At 44.6% G+C, this 15,656-nt stretch overlaps 1 protein-coding gene across 1 annotated transcript in view; it reads left to right on the forward strand.

Annotated features, from left to right (window-relative positions):
- TRIM24 (tripartite motif containing 24) overlaps positions 1-15,656 on the forward strand; it is a 659,378-nt gene that overhangs the window by 95,242 nt on the left and 548,480 nt on the right. The window contains exon 3 of the mRNA XM_069227983.1: positions 495-642. Coding sequence (XP_069084084.1) covers positions 495-642 — 148 coding nt within the window. The remainder of the gene's footprint in view (positions 1-494; positions 643-15,656) is intronic.

Here is a 15,656-nt window from a genome sequence, read left to right on the forward strand (position 1 = left end):
ATTAAATATTGTTATATGATTGATTGTTTCAATGGCCTATTCGTCTCAGGCACGTAAAAAATGTTGGTACTGACGTCGGCACGTCGGCGAGGACCTCTTATTGCCTGTATGATGTCAGACGGCATTGCGTGGGCAATTGTGACGTCCTCGTCGACGTGCAGAAGCTAGGAAGAAGATTTCCGTCGAATGCTGGCGCAGGGGGAGTATTCAATAGATGAGGAATCCACAGGTAGCTAATGTATCCACCAGAAAAGTCGTTACCGAAGGTAAGTAACTCGTTCTTCGGTGCTTATTGGTTTTATTATTAATATACCTATGACTGAGAACAAGAGTTGGAGGTAAATTCCCGGTTGTATTATTGTGTAGCCCTTGATATCATGATTAAACATTTAGTAGTACACCCTGTCTGAGCAACAATTCCTGGTGAGTCAGGGTAATGGAAGGAAATGTTGTGTGGTCTGTTCTGGTCAAAGGAGTTTGTCACTTCTTTACAGGCATGTACAAGCTGTGAGGATAACGCAGAGGCTCAGGGATTTTGTGTTGAATGCGTGGAATGGTTGTGCAAGACTTGTGTCCGTGCCCATCAGAGAGTCAAATTCACAAAAGAACATACAGTGCGACAGAAGGAAGAAGTATCACCAGGTAAAATAAACTTCTGCAACTTTTTATTTTGCTTCATTTCACCCGTATGTGTAGAGTCTTTTTGTTCATGCATGGTTAGCACAGGCATACCCCTCCACTGAGGAACAGCAGCAAGGGTCCTTGACTTCATGTTACCCTCTCCCTGCTGCAGTTACCATCTTATGAAGTTACACATTTAAATGTAAACTACAAACATCAGTATTCAGTAAATGATGTCCACTAAATTAGATTCGTAAAGAAATAATCTGTTCAGCTGCTGCTGTAAACCATGAAAACAAGACGAGCTGTTACTTAGAATGGAATCGTTATTGCTGCCACAACCAAAAATCAATAATAAAGGAATCTATGATGAATTGTCAATCGATTGTGTTGATAAAAATTCATATTAATCTGAGTGATAATTATTACCTGAATGCTGATTATATATCATTTGGTAACACCACAATACATGCCAAACCATGCAAACAAAATGGCAGTGATAGAAAAATAAAAAAACCTCAATGGCGTGAGAGGTTCATGTAGTCAATACATAGCCATATCTGTCATGCAATACAAAGGGTTTGTCTGAATCCTGTACCCTTTTTCTTTTCTTTTGTGCAAAAAAATATTGTTGGATTATAATGTGCATAAAATAGTGTCTAGTTTATAGATTGTACTCACTGGCTACTCTGAATACAATTAAGTGTACTTCGGTGCAGTGTTTAAAAACAACCTAATGAACGTAGATGCCTGTGAGCAAAGCAACATTTTGAAGAAGCATTGTTATTTTTTTGCATTCTTTCTCTTCTGAATGAGAATTAAATATTCTGGCATTTTATTCTTGTTGAATTTTGAAAATTTTTCATCTTCACATCGTCCAATCATAATTTCTCCAAAAACCCTAAGTGTTCCCTTTGTGTGGGGGGGGGGAAAGCACCTAATGTTTTAATTGGTTCATAAAATAAAAATGTCCACTTGAAAACCAAATGACGATTCCATGTGAAAATTGTGCTGTTTTGCATGTGAAGGCGATTAGAGAGCCAGAGGAAAAATTCTATGCCACCGAGTAACAGAAGAGATTGTATTTGAAACACTGGAGGATTGTGGTGAGACAGTTGTGTTCCTTAGAGATCCTCATGAAGATGGTGGTTCACTCTTTTTTGATAAGGTCTTTGGGTTTCTCCGGGGGACGTCTAGGCACCTTTAATGTACATGGCCTTTGACAGAGGTAGCCTTTTTTTGGGACCAAGCAGTCTCTGTTGGAATGTTTAAATGAGAGCAGAGCCACAGCTCATTCATTGGGCCTTTCTGCTTCCATAACTCAGTACCATCAACTATTCCATCCTCTTTGTGGCTATGGTAGGGGATTCACCATCCATCCATAATCTAGCTAGAATCCTCCTCCAGTCCAACAGCTTTTTCAGCCCCTGTGTGGCAATGGCCGCAGTTCTGAGGCGAGGACAGCAGGGACACCATGCTGCTCATTTCCCCCTGCCGCAGCGCTTTGGTGTATCTTTGCCAGCATACAGTCACCACGTTTGTGGCCAAAGGGGCCAAAGAGAGGATTTTGATCTCGGAAGTAGGAACTGGATGTTACTCCCACCACTTTCTTGTGCCAAAGAAGGAGGGGGGCCTTCATCCTATTTAATATGTTTGCCCTCTCAACTCCTTTCTGAGGAAGGACATATTGAAGATGCTCATGGTAGCCCAAGTCCTATCTGCCCTTGACCCTGGAGACTGGATGGCCATGTATGCTTTCCTGCCACTGCCTCTCCGAGCCCAAGTTATGCTAGTAGCACCAGGCTGGACCACAATAGTGTGGTACCTGAAACTCCCGGGAATGAGCATCTGCCCTCCAGTCAAGCTGCCGCTCTCTTCTGTTTAAGACACAGGGAATGGGGTTGCACGGGGCCTGCACATTTCTCATCTCAATGTTTAGAGATTGATCCACAACAGTTGGCCACCTTTGACCTGCACTCTAATGTTGTTTGTAATCTTGCCTCAAAGGCATTCTTACAGAAAATCATTGTATGTCAGCTGTTGTGACAGATTTGTAATTGATGCAGCACCTCATAAATTCATCCTATACAGACAAAGGTGTCCGAAGTTCTATTGTTTGTTCTGTCCCCAGCCCAGCAAGGACTTGCTTTAAGCAGTGTTAAGGGCTACTTACTGTCTCTTTAGACTTTTTTGTGGTTACCAGGTCAGCCTATATTATTCAAATCACCTGTTGCAGTGAATTTCCACTGGAACCCTTTGTGATGCCCCAGTGGGACTTGAACGTAGTCCTCACTTTCTTGAAGTGTGCCCCTCTTGAAGCCTTGCATAGTTGTCCCTTGAGACTTCTGACCTTAAAAGACAGCCTTTCCCATAACCATAACAACTGCCAGACGTGCCAGGGAACTTCATTTGTAACCACGGGATCCCATAGCAACTTCAGCAGCCTAATCACCGAACTTATCACCCATTCCCCATTAACATCGTAGACTTATTACTCCTAGGTGACCTCAACTTCCATCTTGATGACCCTGCAGACTCCAGCATCACAGACCTAATAGACAGCCTACAAATCATCGGCCTCACTCAACTCGACAAGTGACCCACGCACTATACAGGACACACCCTGGTGCCCATCTTTAGTTCCAGTGCCAAAATCAGGATCAGGCATGTCTTCTTTGCTCACTTGGATGGCCTGCTTCATCATACACTTTAACATCTTGACCACACACCCACTGCACCGACTGAGAGACAAGCACTCCTAGCTACAGCTTGAAGTATGTGACCTAAGTCACCTGACTCAACTTCCCCCAACTCCACCCCCGACATGCTGCGTCTACACTAACAGTAAAACAGACGTTTTCAGTAAATTGATCTCCACCACCGCAAACATCCTTACCCCTTTCAAAAACACCCACCCAAAGAAGACAAACATGCAAGTTGGTACACCACCTTACTCAGAGTCCAAGAGGTGATGAGAACCTCACAAGAGCCCGCTTCCAGGAATGCCTTTAAGCCTACTCTCAGGAGTTACCGCCACAAACTGAAAAAGACCAAGAAGAAAGCTGTGACCCAGAGGATTGGAGCCAGTAATAGCAAATACAAAGAATTATTCACCATTCTGAAGGAGTTCACCTATCCTGCAGCCAACTCCATTACCCCCTAACAAGAACTTTGAAACCATCTACTGATTCCAGGACAAGATATCTACAATCTACAGGAACTTCAACCCTCAGCCACGCACTACCATCCCCCTCTCACCTCCGACCTCCACCACTAAGGTCATCTCTCTCACAGAGTGGACCCCACTGACCAACGAAGAAGCCATAATGGCATCCATCCACTCAGGACTCCACTAACTCTTGCCCCCACCGCTTCTTCAACCTAGGGAGACCCACACTAAGCCTGGAACTCAAACCTGTCATCAACACCTCTATCGCTAAAGCCACCTTCCTGAAGGCCTGGAAACATGCCAGTGTCATCCCGCTCCTCAAGAAACCATCCTTGGACCCTGAAATTCTTAGCAACTACCAACCCATCTCCTTGTTCCCCTTTCCAGTCAAGGTCATAGAGAAGGCAATCAGCAGTCAGCTCTCCTATTACCTAGAACATTACGAACTCCTAGACAGATCACAGCACAGAGGCAGCCCTCATTGCAGAGGCTTCCTCCATTCACCTCTAAACCTAAGGACCTCTTCTGGGGAGTCCCACAAGACTCTTCACTCAGCCCTTCTCTCTGCAGTGTGTACTTGACTCCTCTTGCAGGCATTACTCGGACCCACGGACTCAACATCATCTCTTCCGCCTACTACACTCAACTCATCCTATCTCTCTCAGAAGACACGAACACCACCAAAAGTAAAAATGTGCATGACCAACATGGCCAACTGGATGAGAGATGACTGCCTCAGACTCAATATTGACAAGACAGAAGTTATTATATTCAGCAACAACAGCTCACCCTGGGACTCCACTTGGTGACCCACAGAACTAGGCCACACCCCCACATTCTCAACCGCGCCAGAAGCCCGTGTGTCACCTCGAACACCAACCTCACCATGAGACATCAGATCAGCGCGGTCACCTGCCTGCGTTCATGTACTCCGCATGCTCTGAAAAAACCTCAAGTGTCTCCCTCCAGACACCAGAAAGACCGTCACCCAGGTCCTCATCACAAGCAGACTGAACTACGGCAATGCCCTCGACTACGGCATCTCTGTATCCAAAATGCAGCTGCCAGACTGGTACTCAACCTTTCTCGCTGCAATCACATCACACCTCACTTCCGACAATTTCACTTGCTCCCCATTCAGAAAGGTTGTCTGTTCAACATACTCAATCCTACAAGGCACTACACAACTTGGGCTCCACCTACCTCAACCACCGACTGCACTTTCACCAACAAATGAGGACCCTATGCTCTGCCTCACTCCACCCACATCCTCCATATCTATAGAAGCAAGGCAGGAGGTAGGGCCTTCTCTTACTTGGCAGCCAGTTCCTGGAATGACCTCACCCGCACTTTAGGACAGCCATATCTCTGAGGGTGTTCTGCAAGTAACTGAAAACCTGGCTCTTGATCTGAACCTGCTTACATAGTCCGCACCAACTCAGCACCTGGATACCCTCACAAGTGAGGAGTTGGCACTCTGTAAATCCACTTACATTACAGTAATCAATCCTTTTTATCGGTCAGGCTATGACCCTTCGTCTATTCTTTGCTCCCCCTAATTCCTCTAAGGAAGAAGAGCGACACCATTGTTCGAGTCCCAAAATAGCATTTAGGTTGTATATCAGTTGTACCAAGGCACATTGAGTGAACGATCATCCCTTTGTAAGATTTTCCAAAGTTAAGAAGGGGAACGCAGTATAAAAACAGCCTGTAAGTTGATGGATTGCTCTCTGCATAACATTTTCAATGCATGGACAATAAAGCAGCACCAGAAGGTATGCCAGCTCATTTTATCAAGGCGAAAGTAGCTAGCACTGCGTTAGTACACGAGTGCCTGTCCCAGACAACTGTTAGGCGGTTATGTGTGCTTCAAAATACACATTCTAGAAGCACTGATGCCTTGACAGTCTGATCCATCAAAGGGGCATTTTGCCTGCTCGGTCTTGCTAGACCTTTTGGCCTGGGACAGATTGCAGACCCATCACCGTGCCACGTAATGCTGTGTTGTCTATTAACAAGTTGAGGAATCTGTGGTTAGTAAGTATCCATCAGAAGAACAAGTTACTTACTTTCAGTAAAGATCTTTCTCGTGCATACTCTAGCTAACTACAGATTCTTCACTTTGTGAATATTCCCTAGGAGTCAGTCTGGATCCAGGAACTTCTCACCACCCTTCCATGTCCCCTTTCTCTAAACTAGAATTTTTTTCCCTTCAGAAACGTCCCAATTTAGAGATCAGCACATTGATCCTACCAGTTTGCATATTAAATCTGTGTCTAAGGGGAAGGACAGCATTAAAAGCAACCAACTTCATTGTGCATGTGGGGTGCTTATTTGCGGCTCTACTTGTGGTTTCCGGAGCTGAGTGATGTTGGTGCGGAGCCACAAACACTACGTAGAATTGCGCAAGAGAACTGCTCTGAAAGTTTCGACCCATCTGAAATCAGTGGATTTATCCACAAGACGAGGAATCTGCAGTTTGGTAGAGTATCTACCAGAAAGATTGTTACCAAGGGTAAGTAACTTGCTCTTCCAGTACCTCAGTGACTGGCTGTTCTAGGGTGGGCTAGCAATATTCAGTCACAGACCATCTCTGGAAAACAGCAGCCCTTTTGGCCTTCTTGGGATTTTCCATCAGTGGACAGAAGTCGCATATGACCCAAACACAACGGATTCTCTTTTTAGGGAGGTATCATGGACACTGAGGAAATTAAGGCCTTTCTTTCGTCAGTGGACCCTCAACCCAGGCCCGTCTTTCTGTCTGCTTCCATATCTCTCTGGAAATTGCTCAGAATCTTCTGTGGTGGGAGACGAACATAAGCCTGACATGTAGCAAACCACTCGCCTTTGGCTATCTCAGATGTTTCCTCTGAAATCTTCCATCATGTCTCAGAAGGATCTCAGGTTGGCCTTCATAGTCTTCATGTAGACATAGTTTGAACCAGTGCGTAGTTGCTCCCTTCCAACTCCCGATAATAGTCTTTCTCATTGCAGTCACTTCTGTGCGCAGGGTAAGTGTATTGGAGGCGCTGTAAGTGCAATCTACTTTATCCGCTTTCTGTATAGACAAATTGGTGCTGAAGACACTGGTGATCTTCCAGCGGAAAGTGCTGTTGCCATTTCATGTCTGACAGTCGATTACCTTACCAGCCTTCTAATCTTCTCTATACCTCTTGAAAGAGAGGTAAAACATCTTTGGATTGATCCCAAAATATGCCTGAGGTATCATATTGACCACGCAAAGGACCACTGCATTTCTTTGTGGGTTTCAATGGGACAGAGAATTTCTGAACAGCAGAGAAGAGTATTATGTGAATGTGGGAAGTTATTGGTATAAAGATTTGTGTGTTTGGACAGAAAAAACTCACTGATACCCTTTGGGCCACTCCACCAGGTCCAAGGCTGCAACAATTATGCCGGCAAAGGCAGTGCCTGTCCTTGACAGCTTCCAGGCCAGTACTTCCTTGATAGTCAAGTTTGCAGAGAGGGTCATTTTACCATTTTGGTCCTGCGGGACTGACTTGAGTCCATTCCTCAGATCCTCCACTTTGGCAGTGTTCGGATGGGAAGGGTACAGTCAGTTTCCCCCTTTCCCACTTTTTTGACTGTGTCCATTTTGTATCCAGTGTTTTGATTCTTGGCTCTACCCTCACAACCTAGTGTTTGTGCAGGGGCCTAGCTTCTTGTTTGACATAGGATTTTGGATCTGTTCTGGATATGGAGGAAACATCAGGTGTGCCCTCTTTACACTGATAGTGCGCTACTGTTGTTGGCATAGGTGTTGTACAAGGAGCTGTGATCGCAATGTACTGCTTTTTGTATGTCCATAATTGTGACTTTTTATGTGACACTGAAATGGAGGCCTGCTGACTCACTTGTGTAAAGTTCCATTTCTGTATGACAATCCAGTTACTAACGTTAGCATTGTGCGTGTTTGTTATGTGCTCTGCATGGTACATGTGATTTTGCAGCGTGAATCTTTTCTATATTCTGTTGGTGTACATTATTCTGAAATATGGTGGTTGGTTCCAGAATTTCTTCTATATAGTAGTTCAGTAGTCCTCTTTTTTTTTGGGGGGGGGGGGGCGTTGGGCATTAACTTTCTCCGTTTGGTGTTTGTTCCATCCTCATGTGATGCAGGCACCCTTTCCTGAAGCCTCGCATTTGGTAACCCTCTTCAGATTCTTTTTTCTAATGTTGGACCGGGAAACATCAGGGAAATCTCCAAACTTCGGGAAAGTTTGAAAGAAGCAAGGGAGATTTTTTCATCAAAGGGAAGAGGAGAAACTCTCAGGAAAGTGGAAGAAAGCGATACCTGTGAACTGCAAGTAAGACCGAAGTAGGTGGGATTTTTTGATCAAGAGACAGAAAATGCGCTAACAAGGGGTCCCCTACTAGGCGTGAGAAGGAGAACACTCCGTTCAGTTTCTGCCCACAGTGCCACCACCACCAGCTTGCGGAGAAGGACAGCCATCTGATCTGCAATCTTTGCTTACCTGTCAATCACGACTTGAGAACCTGAAAGGGCTGTGAGGTGTTCAAGACAAAGATGCTGAAGGCCCAACACAAGCAAAAGTGTGCACATTACACTATGTAGGGACAAAAGGACTCCACCTCACCTAGTGACTTGGAGTTGTTGAGTGAGGAGGAAGATATAGCCGCAGAAGAAGTGGAAGGAGACGATTCATACGTTGAAAAGGACATCATTGACTTTGACAAAGAACACAGAAGGCTGAAAAAAAAACATGGGCAGATAACAGTGGAAAAGGTAATGTTGATTAAGTCAAAAACGGACTCACGAAATCAAGTCAGCCCCTGTGCCCAAAATCTCACTGACTGAAGGCAAGACACAGCACAAACATTCCTTTGGGTTCCGTTCAAAAGATACTGCAGGTGGAAAAGGCACTAAAAAAAACTTTGTTTAAGGACGAACAAAGCTGAGAAAAAGAAGAGGTGGCAGCTACTACAACAGTTGCCACATCTTCGACATCAAAAAAGAGACCATCACCTACCCTCGACGTCGAGGAATGCGCACTCAAGCTAGAGCACTAGAAGGCTTGAAGCCTCAGTGGCCGCCATATTGCAAAAGAAAAGAATTTGATGCCTTGTTATGGGCTATCATAATTCCATCAAAGGCTTCCATTTAAGAGTCAAGGAAAGGATAAGGGGAAACTAGAACCACCCCTCACACATCAGCCTAAGGAGGAAGAAGAACAAGAGTTCTTCTACATTCAAGAGGAGACAGCCGGACAAAGTCTATCTTAAGACGTCAAGTAATCAGAAGGCGTTGAAGACTAATAGCAGGAACTCGAGGCAGATTCCCCTGGGAAAGCCAGCAATAATTATCCTTCGAGTTCATCACATCCCGATGATGTAGCCATGTATAACCAACTGGTTAAAAAAGCAGCTAAAAGGTACATGGTGCAGATGGAGGAAGAAAAGCCAAATACTTTTTTCTTGCTTGAAACATTACCTTCACAGAACAATATCCCGTACCTTCCCATGCTACCAATCATCATGGATCAAGGAAAAGAGGCTTTTAAGGAGCCAGCAACATGCGGGTCAGTAACTCCTAGAGTGGAGGAAAAGTACAAGCACTCCTCCAAAGATGCAGCATATATCTGGGGCAAGGTAGTGGCAGATTTAATCATTGTGGCCGCAGCCATGAATGGGCCAACTATCCCTACCTCTGGCCCCCGATAAGGAGAACAAAAAGATTCAAATAGTGGGAAGAAAATTCGAAAGGGGAGCTGCTACACAATGGAGGATAGCAAATCCAATCTCTTTGCTAAACAGATATGCCCATCAGAACTAGGAAGAGATGGCCGAACTGATGGAACGCCTGCCTGAGCAATACCAAAAAAGAGTAAAGGCCCTCGCCGAAGAAGGAAAATGCATTGCAAACACATGCCTAAAGTCAGCACTAGTTATGGTGACGGGAACAACACTGAGACACCATGCATGGCTAAGAATATCTGACTTCAAGAATGAAGTTCAAGCCAACATCATCAATAGTCTGTTTGACGGTGACTATTTATTTGGCAGCTGAGTCCCTGCAGCAATTGAAAAAAGTCAATGAGACGGCGAAATCAAAGGGACTGGGGGCTTCAGTTCAGTGGTCAATCAAGAAGGGTTACCCCCTCAACTAGGAAACATACAGGAAGAGGTGGGTTTTAAACTAGCACACTGCACCAAGGCTTACAAAGCACAACCCAGCCACAGCCTGCTTTACATCAATGGCGGTTTCAAACACCACAAAGCTAGTCCTTTCATGGTCGAACAAGAAACAGAAACTTGCCATCGAAAGGGGCAGCAACAACATCAAAGTGACTCTTTAAAGTTGGATTACCACTCACATGGAACACTAGTGGGGGAAAGAATTGGAAATGTCTTCCAGAAGTGAAGGGAGGTAAAATCACACAAGTGGGCGCTAAATTTAATGCAACACGGATACTGCATCGAGTTGGAGAAACACCCGCCAACACATTCTCCACAACAAAAAATGCACACAACAGAAGAGATAACATACTGTCAAAAGAAAGTAAAAGAACTGCTATAAAAACAAGCAGAAGAAAGAGTGCCCTCCAGAGAGGAAAAATGAATGAGTCTGCTCAACATATTTTCTAATTCCAAAACCAGAAAAGTGACTGCAGCCTATGCTAGACCTCTGTTTCTTAAATTAAAAAACAAACAAAAAAAAAAAACACAACTTCAAGATGACAACTCTACAAATAGTAATTCCTCAACTCCAACAGGGGAATTTAATCGCAACTATAGATCTAAAGCAGGTGTCTCCCAAAGAGTAGCTTGTGAGCTACCAGTAGCTCTCCAGTGCCCTGTGATTAGCTCTCCTTTGTGCAACCCAGGCTACTGCTATAGAAGCTTTTGCTTGGTTGAATTATTATATGTATAAAAACATTCAAAAGAATACATTTGAAATGTAAATGTGTGTATTTTCAGTACTCATAAGGTGTTGTTAATTATTTGAATACTCAAAATGTGTTCAAAACTATTGTTTTATTTGGAGAGACTTAGTACTCACATAATTGCCTTGGTGACCTGGGCATTGCAGCAATGTCTGCTGTGTACTTCCCATTTAGAGACATTCCAAATTGATAATACGTTTTTACTTTATTGCTGGCAACCCCACCTAATGTACTGTTGTGATCACTGCTGACAATCTTGGAGGGTGTGAGCACTACTATACCACGATCATTAGCACCTCAGGATGAATTTCACTGAACATAAGTAGCTCTTGTTATAGAAAAGGTTGGAGACCCTTGATCTAAAGGATGCCTATCTACACTTTCCTGTGAATGAAAACCTCAAACAATATCTGTGTTTTGTGATCAACAAAACAAACTACCAATTCAAAGTACTTCCCTTTGACGTAAAGTGAGCCCGTGGCAGCACATCTGAGAAGAAGAGGAATACATGTCTATCCATACTTGGACAACTGGATGGGAAGAGCAAACTCAGCCAACAAGTGCAAAAAATACATAAGGACAGTGATCACAACACTGCAAAAACTGGGACTCACAAACATGGAGAAGTCTTTGCCAAAACCAGAACAAATAAAACTCTTCTTTGGAGTGCCAGGGGAAACCTTCCCCATGTGACAAGAGGGTGACATCTATAGTGCAACAACCTCTGATACTAGAAGGGGAAATCTAACAGTGAGGAATGCAGAGAAATTATTAGAAATTATGGCCTCTTGCATACCACTAATACCACATGCGAACCTCCACATGAGAACAGCCCGGGAATGGATACAAAGTCAATAGTCACAAGCAACCTGTAGCAAAGTGTTCCCCCTATCAAAGATGGCACAATAGATATGAAGATGGGCCATTCAGAGGCAGATAACAATACAGTGATACATCTGATATGAGTAGACAGTGTGCTAGCAGACAAGCATCCATCTCACATGAGTGGGAGCTGAATCAGACAGCATTGGAGACTCTGTTCCAAAAGTGGGGAACCCCAAAAATAGACCTGTTCGCAACACCACATAACACCAGTTCTTTGTGTCCAGCCATCCATACCCTCTGTCAGTAGGGAATGCACTATTGATAAATTGGTCAGGGAAATGTGCTTACGCTTTTCCCCTGATAACTGTGAAGCTGGGAGAGAAGAAACAAGTGGTAGAGATGGTGGGTGTGAATTGTGGGACTGCAGCCTGTTGTTCAGAGTGAAAGGGACCACTTCGATAAGATCAGTCTTTTTTTATTTTTTATTTACCTAATCACTCTTCAGTGTGGCTGATAACAGCCAGGTGCAGAAAACTCTCTCTGGTTTGTCCAAAAACTGTTTTTTGTGAGCATGAAGTACCACCCCAAACCTGTTCTGAAAGTGCAGAGCTGATCCACATCTCGGGTCTGCTTTGTACAAGTGTGATTCACTGACCTACTTGGAAACAGAGAACTTGGAACTGTAAGGCTAAGGAAGATGGTATTCCACAGAGTATTTGGTAGACTGCTGGGCAACCAGAGCTAGTTTGTGCCTCACAGTCTACTTCCTAGACCTGAAGGATCATCACCTGAGTCTTGCCTTGATGGTAGAAGCTATACATTTGACCTGCAGCACCTAGAAGCCAGCCTGGCTTTTGAGAGAGGAAAGAAGTCGTAAATCCCAGCAGGAAGAGTAACAGTCCAGGAGGAGCTGCTGTTGTGAGACCCCATTGTTGGTGGAGGTCTGTCAGAGGATGGAGGAAAATGATTAGTGTGGCCTATGTTTTGGCAGTCAACAGACTCTTATTTGTAGTTTCAGATGGTAATTATGTATCATGGCTGCCCAGCGCAACTGCCATGGATTGCATGCACAGTTTGCCTATGCCGCTGTGACCCCAAAGCGACGCTGGTGGACCCTGCCCAACTGTGACCCAAAAAACTGTTGCTGCCACCCTGCATCACTACACCACATCTTAAGACTGAAGTTTTGCATGTGTGCTGCTGGGCCCAAAGAGACAGAGTAGTGGCACAAGCCATTCTTGAAAGGAGCCTACTGCCCTGAAGGGATTCTGTGTGTCTAGCACTCAGAAGCTGGCTGGCATGTGGCTGTGATGAAAAACGTGAAAGTGGGGCCACTCTGACTCCAGATTACCTGTTTTTGGAGACTCTGAGGGATCACCATAATCTGCTCCTCAGCCCAGACCTTGCTGCAGCTGGAGGAGGACGCATCACAAGGCCACATTGGAATGCAACATGCACACCCTCCCAAAAGCATGAAAGGTCTTTGTACTGACCCCAGCTGACTACCACCAGACAGCCTTCAGGACATATCATGGTGAGAGAGAGGCTTCTTGAGAAAGACTGAGTGCCTTTTCAGTATTCAAGTGTGAGGGGGGGATTCAATACCAGAGCCTGAATTCATGCAATCATCACTATCCCTGCAAAGGAGATGACTCTCTAGACCAGTAGGCATGGAAACCTAGGTGCAAGGAAAAGGCTAATTGAGGCACAGTTATCCCAAACGCCTAGTTCACTAATTTGTACCTGACCTGTATTACAAATGTAGTATTTACTCTTTGTTTGTATTAAAGCATTTGCTTCTTTAAAGTAAAGCAATTTGTTGGACAATCCGTTATTTAGCTGCTGTGTGATTATACATAGGAAGGCAAGTGTTGAAGGGGTTGTACTTAGTCCAGTTTGCAGAGCCATAAAAGGAGGGACATCACGATTGAGGCCCACTAGTCCTGCTTGCTACATGGCTCCCTGAACAGGGTCTAGCAAGGAGGTACTGCTATGGTATCTATTGTAAAGTTGAGGAATCTGCAGTTAGGTGTATCCATCCGAAGGTCAAGTTACGTATCTTCAGTAACTGTTTCTGGTGAATGCTGTATCTAATCACAGATTTCCTACTGCTCTGTCACTTTTTAGCTGTACAAGATCCCTGCAAACAAATCTCGCCACCTTTCAGAGTGCAGGAGTCATTGGTGGGAGGATTTTCCAGATCCAGTTTGCACCCTGGCATATTCTCAAGGTCTGTGTTTGTGGTTCCATAAAGTATCCATCAGAAGGAGTGTTAACGAAGATAAGTAAAACATTTTTTTGCTTGTGTCCTTGGCCCAGTGCTTGTGTCCATCTCCCTGTATCCTCAGTCTTTCATTGACAGTGCTCCCATGCCGATGTCCTATTGAAAGGTCCTCCCATAGTCATGAAAACGTTTTCGTCAAAACAAGGACTTTTAATGTTTTCGTAATTGTTTAGGTGGTATAATGACAAAATACACTAAGAATATTTGACAACTTTGATGGAAAGTTTTTAATGAAAAGTTTTTCCAACTGCTGATTTTTGTGTATTTTTTTTTTATTGAACCTGACAATAAATTTTAAAGCAGGAATCGATTTTATTTAAAACCTTATTCTCCAGTATTGGATCTTTCATAGATTCACATGCTTGAATCATCCCGGTTGTCGAGGTGGGAGCCTCACGGTAACCTGAAATACACATAGCAGTACACTCTATACACTAGGCCCCAAGGGCCCCCTTAGGTTCTTTGATAGTCTAGCCATGTCGTTTTGCAAAAAGACCCAAAGTTGAACCTCAGCCAATCAGGCGTCGACACCCTCTAGAACGCTCCCAACAGAGGCTCTTTCCCTCAGATTTTCTACCGCACGTTGTATACCTTTCTGACAGGAATTTTTCTCTCAGAAAATTTCACTTTTACTATTCTAGCATGTCTCAGCAGGCTAAGAAAGGTCTGTTTAGAGATTGTGGCAGCTCTGGGAAGAAGAGACTTCAGGTTGATGACCCCCACAGAAAGTGTATCTACTGCCTCCATCCTAACCACAAGGTAAGAGACTGTAAAATCTGTTGCACCTTTAGTCAGAAAACCCTCAAGGACGTGAGGGTAGGCTTCTGTTGTGCCTCCAGAGACAGAAAGCCATGGAAAACCCATCCTCAGATGAGTGAAGCATCATCTTGCTCCCTCAAACGTCATGGAGAAAAAGGAAAACTATCTGAGGAACCCCCAAAGAAGATGATGAAAAAGACAAAGCATAAATCTATGGAGAAACAGGGGCACCAAGAGCCTATTACTGCCAGATCAGAGAACCAGGCGAAACTCTTAAAGGTTCGTTCAGAGCCTACAACGCCTGTGGGGAAAAAAGGCACCCGCAAAAAGTGCCTCTCTGTCACTGTCGCCGACGAGTGATCCGGTAAGGCCTCCCTCTGATGTCACCAAGAAACCATCGGCGACAACGATGACATCCACGTTTACGATGGCAGTATCTCCAATGATTATAACATCATCACCTCTTTCATCGACGACGATCATAACGGCCAAAATATTCAAAAAGGCATTGTCGACTAACACATCGTCGACCATGGAAGCAGAAGTGGTTTACCCGTCGACGACAACATTACCGTCGACGAAGCACCTGTCATCAAGAATGAGAAAAACAACGTAAACGAGCACACCTGCGCTGTTGACAAGACATCTGTCGGCGAGAGACCTGTCGACGACACCACCATCGACGTCAGATCCGTCAATGGCACAACCGTCGACGAGAGTCCCGTCGGCGGCAACACCGTTGACGAGAGAACCGTCGACGAGGGGACTGTCGACGATTGATACTGCAATGTCAGCAGCAGGGATGGAAGTTCTGTCCACTCAACCGTCGACCATCATGCCCCCCTCTGGAGATTTCAAAGCACAGCAGGAATCCACAAGATTCCTCCCTCTTTCTTTTATCTCCATGGGAGAAAGGACATCATCAATCCTTCCAAGCCATACGTCTCCAAGCAAAGTCTTGCCATATCCCCCGCAGCATCTCCAAGATAACGATGAAGACAATTATTCCCAGGATGAGGGGATGTTTGGTGCAGCCAGTAGCCCATCTCAGCTGCATGTAAAGTGCCAAGAC

Source organism: Pleurodeles waltl, chromosome 4_1 (genome assembly GCF_031143425.1).
Source record: "Pleurodeles waltl isolate 20211129_DDA chromosome 4_1, aPleWal1.hap1.20221129, whole genome shotgun sequence".
NCBI lineage: Eukaryota > Metazoa > Chordata > Amphibia > Caudata > Salamandridae > Pleurodeles > Pleurodeles waltl.